The 24,468-nt window shown below is 45.4% G+C and overlaps 1 protein-coding gene across 1 annotated transcript in view; it reads right to left on the reverse strand.

Annotated features, from left to right (window-relative positions):
• The window catches only part of CLDN10 (claudin 10), a 48,127-nt gene extending 25,649 nt beyond the window's left edge, over positions 1 to 22,478 (reverse strand). Inside the window, exon 1 of the mRNA XM_088457047.1 lies at positions 22,027 to 22,478. Within this exon, the coding sequence (XP_088313173.1) occupies positions 22,027 to 22,240 (214 nt within the window). The 5' untranslated portion in view covers positions 22,241 to 22,478. The remainder of the gene's footprint in view (positions 1 to 22,026) is intronic.
• Between the last annotated feature and the right edge of the window lie 1,990 nt (positions 22,479 to 24,468).

Here is a 24,468-nt window from a genome sequence, read left to right on the forward strand (position 1 = left end):
TTATATAATATTCCCACATAAAATGCTACAATGGAGTAGCATTTACTGCCTTGTAATTAAAGACTTGGTTAGTAACAGCGTTTTGACCTTCATGAGGACAATCAAATAAAAAATAAATAATAATGCCACATGAAATACAAAAAAATCCAATGAAAATGCCTTAAAATAGGGCAGTTTCCCAGTGATTGGGCACCCTAACACATTATAACCAACTAAATAGTGTAGCCAACGCACTAAACCAATATTGCATCACTTATAGCAGTAAATTGAAGAGAATATAATTATTCCGGTGTACATATGTGCGCATATACAGTGTGACACACATCCCACCTATAGAAGGTGGTAGAATCATATATGGAGCAGTGTCCCAATCCTAATAGTGTCACGCTTAGAGCTGTATAAAAGACATAATGCCAGTTGGTATATCTATAGTCCAAGTAGTTACCAGTAAATACTCCACCTATGGTGTGCACTAACATCCCCCATTCCTAAATGTACACCGGAATAATTATCTTCTCTTCAATTTACTGCTATAAGTGATGCAATATTGGTTTAGTGCGTTGGCTACACTATTTAGTTGGTTATAATGTGTTAGGGCACCCAATCACTGGGAAACTGCCCTATTTTAAGGCATTTTCATTGGATTTTTTTGTATTTCATGTGGCATTATTATTTATTTTTTATTTGATTGTCCTCATGAAGGTCAAAACGCTGTTACTAACCAAGTCTTTAATTACAAGGCAGTAAATGCTACTCCATTGTAGCATTTTATGTGGGAATATTATATAATTGACATCCACATATGATAAAAAAACTCTGTACTATCGTTATGAGTCCAAGTGTACTATAAACAGTTAACTTTTGTATATCTGAATGTCAGCATCTTTTTCGGTATCAACTATCCTTATGTATAGATTATCAGAAAGGATTCCATATACCAATTCATTATCCTTTAAACTACTCAAGACCAGATGATACTAGTGAGTACAGGACGGGAATTTTTATGTCATTTTGTTCAAACAATTGAGGTTATGTTTCAATAGTATTCAACTATGATAGGTTACTCACTCTTCTGACTATCTACTCTATTAAGTGATGACAATCTCATTTAGAGTAACTCTCTCATTAAGGGTCCTATGCATCATGTAAGACCCTTGACAGCAGAAGCGAAATAGTGAGTAATGTTAAGGTTACGCTGTTGTTTCCAGGGGTTACATTGCCACCAGATGATCCCTCACCCCTCATTTATAGCCTCTGCTAAGTGAGGGGAAGTAGAATTACAGGTGGATTAATCTTGACCCTGACCGTCCTGTTACTTCATTTCTTTAGGTAATATGCTATACATACTGGTGTGATTTCATTAATACCATTGAAGTATTATATGTCTATTATGTTGCTTTAGATGTTCGCCGCTTGTTCGATGAATAAAATATTTGAAGTACATGACAATGTTTCTTATTTGACCACCCATTGCATTAAATATCGATTAAAGAGGTAGTTTATGAGATAGGATGCTCTTCTCAATTAGCATATACCTACAGACCTCCCAACTAACCTAAAAATATTCTTGGGTGCTTTCATGTTAAATGTTGTATGTCTATCTTTCGTTTTTTTGTCATAGATATATTAGTGTGTATTATTAAAAGTTATGTTTTAATTAATTCATATTCCATAAGAGTGCTCACAAAATAGAGTACATGTGAGAGGCGTGTCATAAAACTGACTTATATCCAAATGTAAATGAGCCCCAAAGCAGTTAGTAAGATCTATTTGTTGCTAAAAACACACTAATACTTTTTAGAAAATGCCTGTAGCCATAGGGATCATTGTGTCAAAACCTGTGGATTGGGCTGACGAGTCGTAGCGGAATAGTGGTTGTTGATTCAGAGGTCTACTCATTGGTAAATGCCTGGTGCCTTCAAAGAGATAGTGACACCTGGAAGGCTCCCAGTCTGTTCCTGGAACCAATTGAGTGGAACTTAACCCCTTACCCTGAATAGGGATCAGGGTCCGAAACCAGTATTTGAGAACTCAGGGAACAGGGCAGTAAGTAATACAGGTAATTAGTAGACCATCTAGAATCTACTAACAGATGCTGCAAACTGATTACCAGAGCTGGGTCATTGGTACCTAAACCCTCAAAGAGGAATCTAAATCCAGTACTCAGACCCCAGCAACTGGAACGAATGCTGAAGCGGAGACTTGGCATGAACCCCAACACTCTAACAGAGGACCCTCAGGACAACAAACTTCATCGATAGTGGTAACGTACTTGAACCGGATAGGAACTGGAGGTTGCAGAAGTAGAACTGGAATGGATCTGGAGACTTGAACTAGACTGAAATGGGAGGTAACCACAACAGAACCAGAGTGGAACCAGATTGGGACCGGAGACAATAGCAGTTAAGCCAGAGTGGAACTGGAGGCTTGAACCAGAATGGGACCGAAGAGAAAAGCAGCTGATCAAAGTCTACATAGGTGTGCCCATGACCCACAGGAATTAAATGACACTGCTCTGGGACAAAGTGACCCACCTTAATAAAGCACCATCGGACAGGGTAAGCATGACTTAGTTCCAGTTTTGTGACATAGATATATGTATTTTTTGGGGGGGTCTCAATATTTTATATAAATACAGTATGGACTATTTCAGACTAAACGGCTTTATCAGGATGGCAAAAAAAATTAATTTTTTTTTACCTGTAGATCTGTCCCTTTCACACACAATGGTTTTGTGCCGTGTGTGATGTTTTTGCCGTGTGTTTGAATTTCTTTTAAAGCTTTAACACTGAACCCATGGACAGCAGCCGCCCTTGTCAGTGGTTATTCACAGCTGTACCACGGCAACCGTGACGTGTTCGTGCCAGTCTGAAAGCATCCATGTATTTACATGCTTCACTAAAAATACTGTATAACAAATAACTGTCTGTTTTTTTGACGCCTGAATAAAACCGTTTAGTCTGGAACAGCCCTTTTTATGTATTTTTTTTTTAATGGTAATTTTTTTTTTAAAACCTAATTTTTATAGGGACTGTCTATAAAAGTTAGGTCATGTAAAAAAAATGTTCTCAATCAAAAAAAAAATACATATATACAGGCCTCTCTCATAGCCCCATCCCTCCCTATCTCCCTCATTACCCCCTACATATCTTTCTAACTGCCCCTACCTCCATATCTCTGCCTCCCCGATCCATAGCTGTCTCATCACCCCTTGAGACCCCTCCCACCATAACTCCCTCATTAGTTCATTCATATGTCTGACTCCTATTTCTTGGCCGCTCCATAGCTCTCTCACTGCTCCCTACTTCAGTATCTATCTTTCCCCACAATAGTCTCATTACCTGTCATTACCTTTCTATCTATATCATATGCCCTCCTTTCATAGCAGACTCTTCACTCCCTGAGCCCCTTCCTCCTTATCACTCTGCCCCCCTCCGTAGCAGTCTCATTCTCCTGAGTTCCCCTTCCTCCATACCTCTCATCCCCCCACTCCATTGCAGTCTCATCTACCCATGTGCCTCCCTCTCTATATATCTCTCTGCCCCACCCATCCTTAGTAGGCTCATTGTCCCCTGAGCCCTCCTCTCTCCAAATCTCTTTATTCTATTGCAGTCTCATTGCCCTGAGCCCTCTTCTTGTCATATATTTCTGCCCTGTCCTCAACAGTCTCATTGCTCCCTGAGCTCTACTCTCTCTAAATCTTTCTGTCCCCGACACCCCCCATAGCAGTCACATTGCTCCCTGAGCCCCTTTTTTTCATATCTGTGCCCCCCCACAGCAGTTACATTGTTCCACGAGTCCCCATCTCAAAATCGCTATCCTCCACCCCAGCCACTTTGCCCCATGACCGCTCTCTTTGTCCACAGCAGTTACATTGTCCCTTGAGCCCCCCTATCTCCAAATCTGTCCCCTACACCCCAATAGAAGTCACATTTCTCCCTGTGCATCATTTTCTTCATATATCTGTGTCCCCCCCTTAGCAGTTACATTGCCCCAAGCCCCCCTTTCTCCAAATATCTGTTCCTCGCACCTCCCATAGCAGTCACATTGCCCTCTGACCCCCATTTCTCCATATCTGTGTCCACCCATAGTAGTTACATTGCCCCAAGCCCTCCTCTCTCCAAATGTTTCTGTCCCCCTACCCCAGTTACAGTGCACCTATGCCCCCCACCCCCACAGCAGTTGCACTATGACTAAGCCCCCACAGCATTTACAGTGTAACTAAGCCCCCCCCTCACCCCCCACAGCAGTTACAGTGCACCTAAGCCTCCCCCACATCAATTACAGTATATCATAGCACCACCACAGCATTTACAGTGTATCTAAGCCCCCTTAACCCCGACAGCAGTTAGTGTAACTAAGCCTCCCAGCCACAGCAGGTACAGTGTAACTAAGCCCCCTCACCCCCCACAGCAGTTACAGTGTGACTACAGCTCCTTGCAAAAGTATTCACCCCCTTGGCTTTTTACTTTTTTTGTTACATTACAACCTGTAATTTATTTATTTTTTTAATCTGAATTTTATGTGATAGATCTGCACAAAATAGTTTCATTTGGTGAAGTGAAATGAGAAATATATATATATATATATATATATATATATAAAAAGAATCTTTATAAATAAAATTCTGAAAATTGTAATGTGCATATGTAATCACCCCATTGCTATGAAGCCCCTCAAAAGTTCTTGTGCAACCAATTAGCTTCAGAAGTCATATAATTAGTGAAATGAAGTCCACCTGTGTGACATCTAAGTGTCACATGATCTGTCAGTATAAACACACCTTTGCTAAAAGGCCCAGAGGCTGCAACACCACTAAGCAAAAGGCATCACACCGTGAAGACCAAGGAGCTCTCCAAACAAGTCAGGGACAAAGTTGTTGAGAAGTACAATTCTGGGTTGGGTTATAAAATAAATGTAAAAAAAATATCCAAATCTTTGATGATCCCCCGGAGCACCATCAAATCCATCATCATCAAATGGAAAGAACATGGTACCACAAAAAACCTGCCAAGAGAGGGCTGCCCACCAAAACTCACAGACCGGGCAAGGAGGGCATTAATCAGAGGCAGCACAGAGACCAAAGGTAACCCTGAAGGAGCTGCAGAGTTCCACAGCAGAGACTGGTGTATCTGTGCATGTGGCCGCAATAAGCCATACACTCCATAGAGCTGGGCTTTATGGAAGAGTGGCCAGAAAAAAGCCATTACTTAGTGATAAAAGTAAGAAGGCACGATTTGAGATTGCAAAAAGCCATGTGGGCGACTTCCCAAATGTATGGAGGAAGGTGCTCTGGTCAGTTGAGACTACAATTTTACTTTTCGGCCACCAAGGAAAACGCTATGTCTGGCGCAAACCCAACATCCCATCACCCCAAGAACACCATCCCCACAGTGAAACGTGGTGGCAGCATCATGCTGTGGGGATGTTTTTCAGCAGCAGGGACTGGGAAACTGATTCGAGTCAAGGGAAAGATGGATGGTGCTAAATATAGGGATATTCTTGAGCAAAACCTGTTTGTCTGCCTGTGATTTGAGACTGGGACGGAGGTTCACCTTCCAGCAGGACAATGACCCGAAGCATACTGCTAAAGCAACACTCGAGTGGTTTAAGGGGAAACATGTAAATGTGTTGGAATGGCCTAGTCAAAGCCCAGATCTCAATCCAATTGAGAATCTGTGGTCAGACTTGAAGATTGCTGTTCACAAGCAGAAACCATCCAACATGAAGGAGCTGGAGCAGTTTTGCCTTGAGGAATTGGCAAAAATCCCAGGGACAAGATGTGGCAAGCTCATAGAGACTTATCCAAAGCGACTTGCAGCTGTAATTGCCGCCAAAGGTGGCTCGACAAAGTACTGACTTAGCGGGGTGAATTGTTATGCACGTTGAAGTTTTCTGTTATGTTGTCCTAAATGTTGTTTGATTCACAATATAAAATAAACACAACTTCACAGTTGTAGGCATGTTCTGTGAATTAAATGATGCACACCTTCAAACAATCCATTTTAATTCCAGGTTGTGAGGCAACAAAACATGAAAAATGCAAAGGGGGTGAATACTTTTGCAAGGCACTGTAAGCCTTCCTCCCACAGCAGTTACAGTATAACTAAGCACCCCCACAGCATTTATAGTATCTAAGCCCCCCCTTCACCCCCATAGCAGCTACAATATAACACATGCACCCCACAGCATTTACAGTGTGTCTAAGCCCTCTTCACCTCCACAGCAGTTACAGTGTAACTAAGCCCCCCTTCACCCCCACAGTATTTACAGTGTAACTAAGCTCCCCACCCACATCAGTGGAAGCGCACCTAAGCAACTCCCATCTCCAGCAGTTATAGTGCACCTAAGCCCCCCCCCCTCAGCTGTCCCATTGGCCCCTTAACCGTTAGGCACTTACCTTTTTTCCTGTGTCCTGTGGCAGACCCCAGTTGCTACTCTGTTCTCCGTCTGGCATCCTCTGCAATTGCTCAGATCTTCATAGAGGAACTGAACACACTTAATCTGAGGCTGAGCACTGGGGTTGCGGCTTCTGGGGCTTTCCTGACGTTTCCTCAAATCAAGTATCCGAGGATCATAATAAAGAGAGGAGGGGAAGGGGAAAAGAATCCACCACTGCCAGCGTGGCCCGGGCCAGATGTTCAGCAGGCGGCTGGGGGTGCAGGACTGCGCCCTGCCAGGCAATGGCACTCTGGGCAATTGCCCTGTCAGCCCATGCCTTCAGCTGCCCCTGACTGTTCATCAACTTCCTGGATAAGCAGGACAGACCACCAAGATCAGGACTACACTAATGGAATGTACACTAAGATTGTAAAATATTGTTATGTTAGTTACTGACTATTAATGACGGCTGGGGTATGATATGATGACTTTCATAATGTTGACATTCATCTTGTAGAGAGGTTTGAAATGTCGACATGTAAGAATAATGGCATATTGTCACTAGTGGCCCAGTGGTAACTTACCTGCTCCTTTCAGCTGTAGGTAGCAGCTCCAGTGGTGTCTTCTGGGTCCCAGTGGTCATATGATTGTGACTTCCGGGTTAGACCTATGGCATGCAGGTGAGTATTTCTCCCCTAACTCTAATCCCTACCCCTAACCCTTTCTTTTGTGTCTAACCTCCTCCTCCCATAGCCTAACCTCCTCCTCCGATAGCCTAACCCTAACCTCCCGGAAACAGCCTAACTTAACCCTCTTGCCGAAACCTAACCATAATGTTGACATTTTGATAATGTTGGCATGTTTCATGTCGACATTTTAACAATGTCTACATAACTGTCGACATTGTCATTGTTGACCTTTTGACTAAATCTTGTAATGACAAGAAAACAGAAGCTGCATATAATAAATAATGCTAAAAATATAACTATTATTTGTATTATTGTTTTAATCATTATAGAGAAGAGACTGCATATAAGAATGGTAACAAAAATATGTGAGGAGTAAATAATGTCAATATAGATAGGAAACTGTACATTGCACCTTGAGGGAAAAAGAACATGGATGTATAAGTAAGGCACAGCAGGTATTTTACTGTTTAGCCTTATTTATTTAATTATTTATTTATTAATTCATAGTTACTTAAATAGCACATCATATTCAGTTGCACTTTACAATTGGGAAAAAAAATGTAATAAAACAAGACTGGGTAATAAATAACAGACAGACAAAGAGGTAAGAGGGCCCTGCTCACTAGGCTTACAATCTATCCTATCATTTTCCCTTTACTAGTAATAGATATATAACAGAGAGCATCCTAGTGACCATCATTCAGTAGAGAGAGCATTTTATTCATTTATAATTTAGTATCAGTTACTTATATATCATCAACATATTTCGTTGTGCTTTACAATTGGAAACAAACAGTAATAGAACAAGACCTGGCAATAGCAGACAGACATAGAGGTACTGTAAGAGGGTCCTGCTCACAAGGTTACAATCTTTAGGGAAATAGGCATTGATTCTATGAACATATGTATGGTACAGAGAGAATTCTAGTGACCGCTATACAATTTAGAAAGCAATCAAGTGACCACCTCACAAAATACGATTACTGCCATTCCTATCCCCTTTCACCCAGCCTGCTCCTGTTTACAATAGATCAGCCTGGGGCTGTTCCGTGACCCTTGCTAAAAGGTGCTTAGTGCCTGGGACTAATTGTGATATGGCCCGTACACACGGACAATCAGACAACGATCAGATATCGTCTGATCGTCCTGCATGTGCTGGATGTTCGATATCGAACATCCAGCAACATGCACCAACCCCCAAATGACGTAAACAGGCTAACCTGGTCAATATTGACCAGGTTGGCCTGCATGCATGGGCGATGGTCGATATCGACCATCCGTGCCCGCGCATCTACCATCGTTTGGTCATTGGAGGGGTTAAAAAAAAAAGGACAATATAAACGATCAAACGATATCGTTTATATCGTCCTTTTTATCTGACCGTGTGTATGCACCAGTAGACAGCCTGATGACATAGCAACATCAACCACATTGTAAATCTGTCCCTGCATAAAGTGAGTGCTTATGCTACTGGTCCCATCCACAAGCAAATGGCAATCATTGCAGCCTTTAACAAACAGAATATTTTTGAGGGCACAATTGCAGCCAATACTGCATCAACCCCAAAGAAACAGTGAAAAAACACAAAAATTCTTAGGAGGAAAGGTTTTTACCAAAGGTAACAACTGAATAAACAGACAGAGGAACATTTGCATGAAAGTTTTTGAGTAAATGCTGCCGTTGTGGTGGGGGCACATATATAGCTAGTAAATTTGATGTTACAGGCAGTGGTGGGTGCTTGTGTCTACCACATTTCAATGACTTTCAAATAGTCCTCTCTAATCAACATACAACTGAATATGCTCCAACAGTCTTAAGATACCATCTAATATGACATTGTTTGTAATTTGCTGACATAACTCCACACCGGGGAAGGGATCTGACAACTGCTCCCCTTGTTTGAAATAGCCGAGCAGTAAACAAAAAGAAGTGATGTGGTGCCCCAACAGTACTGGTGATACTGCCACCTGCAAGGTAAATGTGCTTTTGTCTTTTATTATAACTTCTCCATCCAAACCTAAAGTACAAAACGTTACGTTGTTCTTCTGTAATATTTAGTGGGTACGGTGCTGGTCGAGCCAAGTTATACTGGTAGTAGAAGCAGCTCTGTGGTTAGCACAGAACAATGATTCATGTCTTTTTTCATGATGGTGTTGTCGGAGTAAGGCCCTGATTCAGAGCCGGACGCTCTGACAGAGCGCTCGCTCTGAATCAGGGCGTCTTTTTTTTTTTTTTTTTATGGAGCGGCCTCCTGGCCGCTCGCATTGCTGTGGGTTGCCACCCACAGCTAATGCGAGCGGCCAGGATGATGGTTGTGATGGTCAAGACCATCGCAACCATCGGGCTTGCGACGAGACCCTTGTGGTAGGGTCTCGTGGCTGCAAGCCCCAGACAGCTTTCTGCTCAAACAGAACTGAAAGCTCTCCCACTGACATCACTTGTGATGTCAGTGGGGCCGCCCCCAAACGGTAGGCATTCCCATGGGAACGCCTCCGTCTGGGCAGCCACCCCCCCGACCCGCCCACCAAAGGGGGCGTGCTGTCATTAAACATCGACAGCACGCCCCCTTTGGTGCGAGACCCGGAGCGACGGATTGCCCGTCGCTATCTGGGTCTCGCGCATGCGCACGAGCGAGTCGGCTCCGTCGTGTGCATGCACTCTGGGCAACCATCAACCCGGTTGCGAGCGCACAGCGCTTGCGACCGGGTCTGAATAAGGCCCTAAGTGTTTGAAATCAGTAAAAGTAGCACAGAGCACAAAAATTCTCTGTTGTATTTTCAAATTAGATGATGGCCTGAAAATCAATCAATCAAAATGTATTATCACATCCACATTACAAATGTATCAGGGAAATTGTAGTGCAAGAAAACTCAGTCAGATAAATTTACATAAAAGTACAGTACAATAAAAAAATGGAAGAATTTAAACTAATAATTGCGGCAGGAAACAAACTGTTCCGCAGTCTACTAGTTCAACACCAATAGACCTAAAACGCTTACCAGAAGGCAATAAAGAGAACAGAGAATGACACGGGTGGCTAAACTTAGCAACAATCTTATTTGCTATCGAAAACACACCTTTTAGCATAAATTTCTTAAACATAAAGGACCTCAATTATAGCTGAACGCAGGCATAAACATGAAACGTGTAACCAGGGGTGTATCTAGGTGTCTGAGCGCCCCTGGCAAAATAAGGGACTAGCGCCCCCCCCCTCACAGTTATATTACATTATTGGTACACAACACACTAAGGGTCTCATTCAGACCCGCTCGCAAGTGCCTATGCGCTCGCAAGTGGGTCGGTGGTGAGGCCCTGCACATGCGTAGCGGCTGCACTGTGCGTGCGTAAGCCCCGGAGCAGAAATTGTATTGCACAGGGACTCACTACAAAAGGGTTGGCTGTCGATGGTGATCGACAGCTCGCACCGTTTTGTAGGCGGGGCGGTGGCTACACAAACGGAGGCGTTCTCGAAGGAGCGCCTGCCGTTTGTGGGCGGCCCCACTGACATCACGAGTGATATCAGTGGTGAGCTTACGGCTCTATTAAAGCTGAAAGCTCACTGGGGCATGTGGCAGATGAGACCCTACCACAAGAGTCTCGTCGCAAGCCCCGATGGTCGCAATGGTCTCGACCATCACGACCATCAACCTGGTTACTCGCTAAAGCTGTGCATTTTGCGAGCGGCTCTGAATGAGGTCCTAAGCCCACATATAGCCCACAAGGGCAAATAATGCCTTCACATTGCTATTAAAACTAACACACGTTCTAGAAACAGCCAGGGTTGAAGAGAGTTTTCTGACCTGCAGTTGTGTGGGGCTACTAGAAATTACACGCAGCCAGCAACGACTCCTGCCCTCTTACCTGAGAGGGGCTGCCGCTGGTCTTGCCGGGCAGTTCCCGGCACCTGTGCAATGGATCTGGCGGGCGCTGGGACCAACGTATGCACATGAGCGGCGGTAGCGCCACGTATACGCATAACACGGCTTCTGGAAACTGCATTCACTGCAGCCCCGAGAAGCCGTGTAGGGCTGCCCGAAAGGCAGAGCAGCAGCTTCCACTGGAAGCTGCTCTCTGCTAATCGCAGCCCATAATGGCAGTCCCAGGGGGAGGAGACACCTCCTCCTGGGGCTGTCTATCCTGTACATGACTGGCAGGTGGTGCTTCCAATAGGAAGCCACCTCCAGTCACAGTGTAGCCAGCGCAGGCATGGACTGCAACTGGCTCACTGAGGTGGCAAATGTTACTGAGGGGGCTGCAGCCCCTAGGTAATATTGGCCACTGCACAGCACAGACGCATTGTCAGGACCGTCAGCTCGGAGTCCCAGCAGTGCGAGCACTCATGCTGGTCAGTGATTTCATATCTCCCATTATGGGATCAACATAATCACTGGTGATCCCATGTACCCAATCCCCAATAAGTAAATCAGCATTCCATCACATAAAGCCCATAATTAGCATTAATTCTGAATAAATTACCCTTCTCTCCATCTTAAATTAACAGGCATTGGCAAGATACCACTATTATATTAAATATATACCTTATCATTAAATGAATAGTTGTCACCCAGTTAAATAATTTACCCCACCACACCAATAAATAGTCCAGCCCCCAACCCCCATTAAGTAAATCATTAGCCCCCATTAAGCACACTAATAAATAGCCAAGTCCTCCATCCAATTACATTAAACTGCTAACCCACAAAATAATAATAAACTTAATAGCTCATTCCCCTCCCCTGTTACATTATAATGTTAACCCCCACTACACTAATAAAATTAATAGACATGCCCCATTACATTAATAGGTCCCCTCATCCCATCCTCTCCACACTTACCCTCTTTTATCCAGTTCGAGATGATAGTGACATCATAATGCCAGCAGGGGGGCCTGGCTGTTCCTGGCTGCAGCCCCCACAGAGGTCCGGGGGCGGAGCCATCATAGAGAACTGGGGGCGGAGTCTGGCTGCATGTGAGGGGAGGAGCAGCACGATGCCAGCGTCTGTCCGATGACAGACAGCTAAGGACGGCTGCTGGCGCTACTGTAATTACACTCCGTGGCCGCCGCCACTGGTAAAGATTCAGCAGCCGAGACCAGGGAGAACTTCAAGTACAGTCAGCTGTGTATCTACCCCCTGGCCGCAGGTGGAACCGCCGAGTGGCCAGGGGGTGGCATCATCTCCTAAAGTGATCCAAGAACCAGTGCTCATAGCCTGGATTAGATGCAGCAATTACAGGTGGAAGAATAGAGTAGAGATGTGCACAGACTCCCTTGTTTTGGTTTTGGTTCTAAATCATCATCGTGTTTTGGTTTTAGCAACACTGCCCTCAAGTATTTTGGTTCAGGTTTGGTTTTGGATTTCTTTAAAAATGTATAAAAACATCTAAAATCATGTAACTTGGACCTTTTTTTGTTCTTGTAGCATTATTAACATCAATAACATTAATTTCCAGTCAATTCTTACCACCTCACAGCACCTGAAATCACAAGGGAGCGACTAAAATGCAATCCAAAATATGTGAGATCCGGTTTTTAGATCCAAGTTCTGAACTTGGCGAGTAAACCTGAGTCATGACTTGCTTCTGCTTGGAAACTGATAGTGATCCGTGATGGGACTGTTTGACTCAGTTTTCAGCAAAACCGAACCGCTCATCTTTAAAATAGAGTGAGGTCCCATCACAAAAGCTGCAACCAGCACCATGAAAGGGGTTGGGTACGCGATGCCGGCACTCAAAATCCTGGCTATCAGACTCCCGAAGCTGGCATCCCAATAGTGTTAGGATCCCGACACCTGTCTGTTGGTATCCTAACCCCCCCCATCTCCCTACCCTAACTCTAACCCTCCCTCCCCGATGCCTGAACCTAACCTTTCCCCCTAGTGCCTAAACCTAACCTCCACTTCCCCGCACCCTAAACCTAACCCTTTCCCCTTAGTGTCTAACTCTCCCCCTAGTGCCTAACCCAAACTCTAACCCTCCCCCTAACCCTGTTACTTACCTTCAGAATTCCGGCGGTCGGGATGCCGGCACCGGGATTCTGATAGGTATCGGGATTCCAGCGCCAGCATTCTGAGTGCCGAAATCCCCATGGTCGGGATTGTGACCACATCCTCATGAAAGACTGGGCTGTTTACATTATAATATGGTCCACAGTGCTGCATTTTCTAGGGTAATTGGGCCAGGGCTATGAGCGTATGGATCAATGTTTTTGGATTGTGCATGCCATTTTAGAAAAATAAAAGTAATTCCCACAATATCCATTTAAAGCAACAATTTTCTCTGCATAATCCAGATATCCCAGGAATCATTACAATAAGCATTTAAATTGGCATAAAAATCAGGCATGGCTGAATTACTACCAGATCCACAAACTATTGTCTTTAAAAATATGACTTTATGTTATACAGCAACAAAAAAGTAAAAATAGTCCCATTCAAAAAATATATATTTAACATTGTTTATTATGCATTGGAATTGCTCAAACCAGTAATTATTTACAGTGGAACATGGGTATTTAGTATTCTTCTCTAGAAGTATTTTTTTCTCCAGCAAATTACATAGAACACACCTACGACCTAATATACTTTGACCTGACAAACACTGCGAAGCAGTTTAAAGGATAGCTCCACACAGAAGTTAAAAAATAGAACTGTGAAGTGTTAACACTAATACAAATATTTCTGTCGTACACCTGAGTCTCTGAAATGGAGCCACAGGCACGCGCCGAAAAAATGGGAGTGATGACATGTCGCAAGGGGAGCGGCCACTGAAAAATGGGGTGTGTCAAGATGACACACGCCACTGTCTCGTCACTATTGGAATAATCCTTTCCATTCCATATGCACCTCAATGCTCCGAGTAGTAGTGCCTCTCTTGCAATGCCCGCTGTAGTAGTGCCCCATGTAGTAGTGCCCTTGATGCAGTGCCCCCAGTAGTGTATCCTTATACAGTGCTCCAGTAGTGATCCCACCTATGCAGTTTCCCCAGCAGTGATCCTCCCTATGCAGTGCCCCTTATACAGTGCCCCCCATAGTGGTCCTCCCTATTCAGTGCCCTCAGTAGTGATACAGTGCCCCCGGGCCAGTAGTGCATAACATACACATACATACACAAAACACTGACTTACCTGAATCCCCGCTCCTGCCGCTGTCTGCTCTTCCGTCCTCCCACTCGGTACTATGGGAGTCTCTCCCATCACCCACTGCAGGAGCCGGAAGGCGGAGTTCATGAGTGAGCTCCAGCAGCGGCTCTGGCAGTGGGCGCAGCAGCCAATTAGAGTCTGTCTGACTCTCATTGGCTGCTGAAACACACACATCACCGCCGCATAGTATAAGTGTACTACCCAGCGCCGGTGGCTATGTGTGTGTTACTGTGTAGTGCGGACCGCACTCACTGCGGTCTGCACTACACTGACTGTCTGACTAGGGCGGACCTGTACCGTGGCGGCAACAACCCCGCACTGGTCTCTGACCTTGCTGAATCTGGGGATCAAGGCATAGCATGCAAGATTTTCTTGCTATCACCTAACTACTAAATTTGGCATTTTACTGTATTTGAGTAACCAATTAAATATGTCCAGAAAAATTTATTTACATCTCAGTGTGAACTATATTTTATTGTTGCTTTTACAAGAATGACCATATGAATTAAACTGAACACCATTTTTAAAATGTACGACCACTTTTTGGTCTTTGGAATTTGCCTACAGTTGCGGTTTTGCGGATACTCAGGAAAACATTCATAGTAATAATGGTATAATGCTTAGTTATGCCTCATGCATGTCTTAAATTAATAATGCAAACAAAGGGCAGGGCTGTAGCAGAGAGATATTCAACCCTGTGCCCATAGGCAAACGAAGGGGGGGGGTTCCGGTTGCCTGGAACCCCCCCTCCCCAGGCAACACCATGACCGGAATAGAGATAGTAAAATAAAATGTTACTAGTGCTGCATGTCCTTCTCAGTATCACAAATGAAATAATTGGCACCACCTGTGGATATTTTAACACGTGTTAAAAGATCCACAGGTGGTGCTAATTATTTAATGTTAGCCAGTCATAAATACACCTGTGCACCAACCAGGAGATCTGGAAAACATGCACTGTTAGGGGTGCACTGCTATAGACCATCAATAGGGTTAATTATTAATACCATAAAATAATACACTATCCAGTGCATGATGAAACCAATATGTACATATATGTCCAGGGCAGTGCTAGGTTCAGAATCGGTATGAATTACCGCCGGACGCAAGTTCAAATCCCGGCAGGGCATGCCCGACATGGCTGAATATCCTGATCGTCCCTAGGTAAGTATTTACTAACCTAACCTTCCCCCCCTAACCCTAACCCTCCTGAGGGGTGCCTAACCCTAACCTTCCCCCCAGTGCCTAACCCTAATCCCCCCTCTAAGTGTCTAAACCTAACCCCTTTCCCGCCGCCTAAACCTAAGTCCCCCCAGGGGGTGCCTAACCTTACCCCTCCCTCCCCCTAGCCTAACCGTAACCTCTCGGGGGGGGGGTGCCTAACCCTAAGTCCCCCCCGGAAGCCCTAAACCTAACCCCCCCCCCACGGCTGTCCACAGCGGCGCCCGGCATCCCTTTGATCGGTCTCCCGGCGTTGGTAAAATGACAGGCGTCTAGATTTAGACACCTGTCATTTAACCCTCACTGGGATAAAGCAGTCGGGAAGCCGGCCGTCGGGATTACGTCCGCCGGCTTCCCGACTGCATACCCTAGGTTCTTCTGCTGCTCCCCCAGACTTGCTCCAGTGCTCTGGAATGGTGCCCACATCTGAAATAAAAACATTCAGCTCAGGCAGGATGTCCCTACTGCCGCATATAATGGCTTACTGTGATCTCTGATCCTGTATATGCTGGCATTATGACACACAATACACTTTGTATGACGCATATTAAAGCTGGTTAAGTGCTAATTGTGCCATCTTCATGGACTGGCCACACTTGCTCTAAAATCAAGCATTTGGAAACCCCCCTCTACAAATCCAGCATTTGCCACTGGTGCCAGACCCACTCCCCTAATTATGTAATGTCATGATATCACGATGAGAGGGTGGGGTCTCCAGGACATGAAATAACTGAGCGACCAGATGTCCTAAGAATGCTACACACCTTTTGTGGTGTCCTAAAGGCCATTACTGGTGCCACAGAGAGCAATAGTCCCACCCCCTAGGCCCTGCTCCCTGGGTGTCGGCACTGCTCATTCAGCCCCAGTTACGACCCTAATGAGGGAACATTAATACTGGTTTTATTACATTATTCTTGTGTTTGAAACTCATCACATTCTTAGAAGTCCTCTTTTTTGGAAAAATCCAGCTGAAAGTTATAAAATGCATCCTATTCAGTGGCGTAACATTGGCGCTGGCACAGTGCGGAGGCTTGTATTCAGGGTCAGACCTGGCCTACATAATCCTGTGTGGGTATAGCTGCTGAGAGCCACACACTATTCTCCCACACACGGGCGGATCACCACCCACTAATGCACCAGGGGCACTTTGACCTAATCAGTCTGCTCTGCAATTAGCAGACACTATAGCAGCCGTTCCTGGCTCCAGGCAGCACCGCACACATCATGCACTGATCACACAGTGTTGCCTCATAGGAGCCAAGATCAGAGCACAGGAAGAAGACTGACTGACTTCTTTTGTCAGGATAAATGCCTTGGAGTACTGTTGGAACAAATGCTTAGATAAGTATGGGGACTATGTGGAAAAATAATCTGTACTAAGGCCATACTATTGATTATACGAGTTGAATAAATGTATGCAAAGAGCGGTCTTATTACCTTATTTATTGAACCACCCTCATAAATCACTGGGTAAGCTACCAATGGGAGGCAGGGGTCAGGAGCATAGCGCACATTAAAGAAATTACTGAACATATAGATCGGGGTGGGGGCAGTTTTAACACAATAGGAGAATATGGGGAGATGGCACTATAGAACATATGGGGGATGAACTGATCAGTAAAGACAATACAGAGGGGTGGCACTATAATGAGAGTACAGACAGGGCTGGTGCCACCATTAGGCAGCTGCCTATGGGTGCCGGCCACTGGAGGGTGGCGCTGAGTCAATTAAATGAAAAAATGAAGGATGTCTCAGACATCCTTCAATTCAATTGTGCTAGCAGCAGCCGCTGACTATGAGTCACATCACCCCACATAACTCACTGGCACTGCCACAGTGAGGTCTCCACGTCCATCCACCTGTGCTGTCAGTGGTGCAGCGCTTACATGCACAGTCTCTGTTGTTTACTAGAGTTGGCACCCACCCCCCCCGGCCTGCCCTCTTTTTGCACTTTGCCCTAACTCCTCCTCTTCCTTGGTAAAAGATGAGGAGCTAGCTATCGGGCTGCCTGGGGTTGAGCTGAGCCTGTGAAGAATAGGAAGAAAAAAATGCTGACAGCCAGTGATGGTACTGTAAGTCAGCTCAGCAAGTTCTGTATTGTGTAGTGATCTTATGTGAATGATTGTATAAAAATAATTAGACTAATACTGTAGTAAATATAATAATTTTTATACAATCATTCACACAAGACCACTATACCAGCAGAGCAGAGGGGTCCGCTGGTGCCTAGTGCATGCTGCAGAATATAAAATGAATAAATAAAAATATATGCAACTATTACAAATAATACTGTAGCTGTCAGCTTTATTGAAACCAGGGGGGTTGGGGGAGAGACGAAAACGGGCAGATTGGGTCACCGGGAGAACGGGGCATTTCCCACTGGGCCGCACCTTCTCTCTCTCTAGTGGCCAAGGCCCCCGACACCTACACTATAGGACTGGCTGAGACTGGCACACATTGACAGTAACAGCACAGCGGCCACACTCAGGGCACTGTTCTCTGAGTTGTGGCAGGGGCTGGCTGGGATGGGGCCAGGGACAAGGAGGCACGTACCTCCCTGGCCTGACCCCTATAGAGTGCATTTAGGATGGCTATTGGAGGGGAGGGGGGGCTGAAGTTTTGCCTAGGGTGCCAAGAAACCTTGCACTGGCCCTGAGTACAGACAAGGGGAAGGCACTATAAGGAGAGCACAGACAAGGGCACTATAAGGAGAGAACATAAATGAGGGGAGCACTATAAGGAGAATACAGACAAGTAGGGCACTGTGAGGAGAATACAGACACAGGTCCTTATAAGTAAAGTATAGACAAAGGGCAATATGAAGAGAATACATACAAGCAGTGACGTAACAGGGTCAGGGAGCAGCCTGTGCTGTCCCCATCCCCTAACCGCATGATGTCATGCAAGGGGGTCGGGGCCAATGGCACCAGTAAGTGCAGAACTGGCCGGAGTGTCCTGAGGACGTCTAAAGGACACTACAGCTGGCACTGCCATAGCGATACTTGCTGCAAGGTGCCATTCCAAGCACCCTGCTAGCCTGAAGTAAGGGCCATGGGGCTGCAATGGTGCAGCTGCCAGAACCCTGTGCAATGGCACACCCCTAAACCATAAGGAGAGCACAGACAAGGGTGACACTATGAGAAGTAGAAAGATAAGGGGGGGGTCCATAAGGAGAATACAGACAAGGAGGGCACCATAAGGAGAATACAGACAAGGAGGGCACAATGAGTAGAGCACAGTCAAGGAGTCACCATAAGTAGAGTACAGACAAGGGAGGGCATTATGAGGAGAATACAGACAAGGGGGCACCATAAGGAGAGTACAGACAAGGGGGCACCATAAGGAGAATACAGACAAGGGGGCACCATAAGGAGAGTACAGACAAGGGGGCACCATAAGGAGAATACAGACAAGGGGGCACCATAAGGAGAGTACAGACAAGGGGGCACCATAAGGAGAATACAGACAAGGGGGCACCATAACGAGAGTACAGACAAGGGGGCACCATAAGGAGAGTACAGACAAGGGGGCACAATGAGGAGAGTACAGACAAGTGGGCACAATGAGGGGAGTACAGACAAGGGTGGCACTATGAGGAGAAAGCAGACAAGGGGAGGGCAATGTCTGACAATGTATGTTTGAGTACCAATAGGCTATGAGATTTCAAGAGTTTTCAAGGGGCAACATTTTTTTTAATTCCCCCTGGCATTGGCCTTGGGTGTAAAACTATTTTCACTCATACACACTAAGGGCCTGATTCCGATGTTTTCACAAAGGGCTGTCTTTTTTTTCTACGGCGTAAGCATTGGAACACTGGTGCCGCAATGGTCCGGCAATGGTTGCAGAGAGGATTTATTTGCAAAGTGATTGACAGTCAGGAACAGTTTGTGGGGTGGGGGGGGGGGGGAGTGAGCAATTCAGACACACATGCATCATGGCTGTGTTGGGGGGTGCCACAGCCTGTGACTGCAATCCATTATGCAGTTGTTAAGGCTCTGGTGTCTTAGTTCCGTCGGCCATTCCGTGAGACGATAGAGTTACTCAGAAGTCTGATGATAGACCGATGTGCATCTGATAATTGCATTCTTCTATTAATGTGGCAGATCTGCACATATTGGGGCAGATGTATGAAGCTCTGGGAAGTGATAAAGTGGAGAGTGATAAACGACCAACCAATCAGCTCCCAAATGTCATTTTTCAAACACAGCCTGTAACATGACAGTTGGGAGCGGAGTGACTGGTCGTTTATCACTCTGCACTTTCCAGAGCTTCATACATCTGCCCCATTGTATATTAACTTCCAAAATATTTATCTTGCTAATTTAGACAGAATATATTCAAAATGTATATACTATATGTCTTCTTATTTCTTTTTATTTATAACCATAAAAATAAAAGAATTTTCTATTTGTAAAACGTATATTTCTACTATTATGATATGACAGGTCTACTTGCAAGATCCTAAAATGTGCTTGTTTTAATTTGTACACTTTTTGACATCATTGATACAGTTAATTGCTATTTATTAATGTTATTAAAGATGGGAATATATATATATATATATATAGATATATATTCCCATCAGGGGTGTATCTAGGGATCCAAGCGCCCCTGGCAAGGTAATGGACTGGCGCCCCCTCCCCCCATAATTTCAGGAAGTGCTCCCAGTAGTAGTTCCCCCCTATGCAGTGCCCCCACTAGTAGTCCACCCTATGCAGTGCCCCCAGTAGTAATCCACCCTATGCAGTGCCCCCAGTAGTAGTCCCCTCTATGCAGTGCCCCCAATAGTAGTCCATCCTATGCAGTGCCCCAGTAGTAGTCCCCTCTATGCAGTGCCCCAGTAGTAGTCCACCCTATGCAGTGCCCCCAGTAGTAGTCCCCTCTATGCAGTGCCCCCAGTAGTAATCCCCCCTATGCAGTGCCCCCAGTAGTAGTCCCCCTTAGGCATTGCCTCCAGTAGTAGTCCCCTCTATGCAGTGTCCCCAGTAGTAGTCCCCCTTATGCATTGCCTCCAGTAGTAGTCCCCATATACAGTGCCCCCAGTAGTAGTCCCCCTATGCAGTGCCCCCAGTAATAGTCCCCCTTATGCATTGCCTCCAGTAGTAGTCCCCCTATACAGTGCCCCCAGTAGTAGTCCCCCTATACAGTGCCCCCAGTAGTAGTCCCCCTATACAGTGCCCCCAGTAGTAGTCCCCCTGTAGAGTACCCCCAGTAGTAGTCCCCCCTATACAGTGCCCCCAGCAGTAGTCCCCCCTATAGAGTGCCCCCAGTAGTAGTCCCCCCTATACAGTGCCCCCAGTAGTAGTCCCCCCTATACAGTGCCCCCAGTAGTGGCCATCCCCCCCATAATGTGCCCCCACAATACAGTGCCCCCAGTAGCGGCCATTCCCCCTAATGTGACCCCGGTAGCGGTCCCCTACACTTGGGGCCTGGGGGACTAGCGGGGCTAGTTCAAGCCCCTGGGGTAGTCCACCCATTGGCTGCTGGTGGCACTGCCGGACGGCGCCCCCCTTTGGCCAGCGCCCCTGGTGAGTGCCATCCTGGCCAATGGGTAGATACGCCCCTGATTCCCATTCCATACATTATTATTTAGAAATGACCTATAAACCTAACAGTCCATTTAAACCACTTACACAGCAGTATAGAAGATGCTTGATCATGTTAATGAAACAGTCCAAATACAATTTAGTAGGTAACTGTAACAGGAAAGGGACAGGGAATAGTGGTAAAATCTCTTTATGACAGTGTGGTCATTTATAAATCAATTAAGAGAATAATAATTCAAGTCATTACTCTCTACAAAAACAACTGGAGCCCAGTGCGACAGATTAATAATATGTATAATAACTAATGCTATTGTATTAAGCTGTACTTGTAACTGTTTATTACTTGACGTCAACCACTAAAATAAAATAATCTGAAACTTTATGAAGAACATAAAGGGCCTGATTCTGAGTCATACGCAATCCGCGCACAATGACGATGTTCACGTAGCTGAGCGATTAATTGCAACCGTGCATGTGCGAAAATTCCTGAACATCTGGCGTAGAAGGCCATGTTCAGACGGAGAAAACCTTACCTGTCATAGGGCTGGTGCATGTGCCAATGGTGCGCTAATGGTGGCGTATGTTACAGCGCGCAGAGACACGGAATGTGGGCATCTCAGCCTTTGCACAATCAGACACAGGCTACTACACCAAGTTACTAACATTTACATATTATCACAGCCGTGATTCCGGCAACAGACGCCAGGTGCACCTATGAATCAGGCCAAAGTGTGTCAGAATTGTCATATTACTGTATAAATACAATCTAAATATAAACGAAAGAGATAACAGCTTAAAAGAATTCAAATAACACTTTTTATACTTTAAGTTATTTTAGTGCACATAAAGAAATGACAAGAGCACTTAAACATTGTAATCAGTAAATCTTTTTTTATTTTATATTTTATATGTGCTGGAAAACAGGTAAGGAAATGGAAAAACGTGAAACGCCCCCAAAGGAGACATGCCATACTATATATACCAATGATACATAGCTGACTTATACAGGAACAGCAACTGAGAGACCCTTAGAACAGTCAGCCATTCTTACCTTCTACACGGAAGATGGTGAAGTGAGGTCGGCAGTGATACGAGCCCAGCGCGTTCCCTGCGCAATTCATCCACAGGCCCTGAAAAACCCAAGTGGCGGTAATTACAGAGCTTGCTCTGCTGGTCACTCTCCATTCATTTGATACAATTGCACCGATTACTGCTCCAGTTCCAGAAATACAAAATATTAATGCCAAAATTTGTAGCCCAGACATATTCGTACGGCTTTTCCAAGTGACCTAAATGGGTCCTTGAGGAACAGAATTAACAAAGAGGGGAAGCTGTGATGGTCTGACAGTATAATTGTAGTGTAAGCAACCTGTTCAAATTACATGTGCTACAAAAACATTAGGCGCTTGTAATACATGGTTTTCTTTTCTCACTGGAGCGAGCCACAACGTGGTGCAAAGTGCACTTCACTGGTGGATGTACTGGGGTAGGAAGAACTAAGACTACCACAAATAATGCAATCAATAACCTATATAATTAGCAATAAAGCAGAACACAGACATTATAATATACTATTGCTTATACATTTTTATTATTCACATTTTGCTTTTTTGCAGGTGAATAAAATGTTTAGTAAATACAATTTTAGGTCCCCTCTAAATATTTAATGTTTAAATTGAGACAAACTTAGAAGCAAAGTCCAAACTAATGATTAATTGAGAAATAGCTTTATTCTTAATCACAGTTGCTGGGTAGGAAAAGACAAATGTTCCACACCTTGCCTGAAGTGACGGACCGCAGAAATGAAGTGAGGCTTGCCTGTAATACAAAGTACAGACTCAAAAAGAATTAAATGACAATACAACACTGCTTGTGGATTACATAGATCTAGATCATCAACAAAGAAACCTAGACTCCTGCCCAGGGCCTGGTGAGCACTGAGGAAGACATATTGGGGTCTATTCACTAAGCCTTGGATAGATAAAGTGGAGAGAGATAAAGCACCAACCAATCAGCTCCTAACTATCATTTTTTAAACACAGCCTGTAACATGACAGTTAGGATCTGATTATCTCTCTCCAAGGCTTAAATAGACCCCATAACCTTTTCCTGTTGGTTGCTATCTGCCACATACGTCACGCCTGCAACATGACTGATTTCATTACTCACATTCCTTGGGCTTCATCCCTTATATCTGGCTATTTACTGCTCCCATCTCTCACCAAGTTCACTGAATGTTTCCCTCATCACACGTCAGGTGACACATCTTCCATCTAAAGGTGGCCAGGGCCGGCTCTAGGGGTGTTCGACCAGTGCGGTCGCACAAGGGCGCCATCCCTAGAGGGCGGCACCCTTCCCCAGCATCCCGATTTCAGCAGGACAGTACTGTCCCGCTGCTCCATCCGCGGGCCGAAGTGGCCCACGGTGGTCTAATTGGGAGGTTGGGGACCCCCACCACCGCAGCTGTGCGGCGGTGCCGGACCCTCGGAGTGTGAATGGATACCGCGGGGGGAATGGAATGGAAGAGGGCTGGGGGAAGCCCAGCCAGTGACGGATTGCTGGGCTTTACCCCCAGCCTGACGTTATTTGGAGGCGTGCATGCGGGCACGCCTCCAAATAATGTCACATAGGGGTGTGTGGTCTATGGTAATTAGGCCTCGCCCCCAAATTTGGGAGGGCAACATATGATGGGCCGGCACAGGGTGCTCTGACCCCTGGAGCCGGCCCTGAAGGTGGCCATACATCAGACCCCGGATTTTGCGATCCGGCGATGCGATGGGAAGTGCCGGCGTTTCCGGTGGAAACGCCGACCTCCCACCATCGATGTTCTGTGATCTGTTGTCAGATCGCAGACATTTTCCAAGTTAAATGTCGGCGATTTGACGATCGCGATCATTTTTTGATCGCGATCGTCAAATCGGGAAAATCCAACATGTTGGATTTCTGCGATCCCGCGATGCCGGGTTGCAGCATTGCAGGATCGCGGCAATCCATCGCCGATGGATGGGGCCCATTACTCACTTTGACTCCACTCTCTCTCCAGCCTCCAGGTGCCATGTAAATGCTCACAATTATCATTAATCTCACTTGCATCACTGCACAAGGACACACTTGATATAGCAGAGAAGGGGCCAAACTTGTATTTTTTTTTCCTAGGGCCAACTCTGGCCTAGATGTAGACACTCAAGAGCATGTCTAGCAACCAGGAGGTGCTCTGTGAATGTAAAACAACACTCCTCCATTTATAATGGAAGCCTCAATTTTCTCTTCACAGGTGTCACACAGATGCTTTGAACATTAGCTCATTTTAGGTTAGAAGAAAGCATCAGAATTCTTAGTGCTGAAATGATAATTGCACCGTACTGACACAAGGAGGTGAGTGGGAAACGCCCATCTGCTGTCACACAGGAATGAGGACCTACTCCTAGAAAACATTGCAGGCAGCAGTGTGACACCACCTTAATGTTGTAACTACAAATCATAGCCACAGCAA

This window comes from Taudactylus pleione, unplaced genomic scaffold (assembly GCF_031769625.1).
Source record: "Taudactylus pleione unplaced genomic scaffold, aTauple2 ptg000041l, whole genome shotgun sequence".
NCBI classification, from domain to species: Eukaryota; Metazoa; Chordata; class Amphibia; order Anura; family Myobatrachidae; genus Taudactylus; species Taudactylus pleione.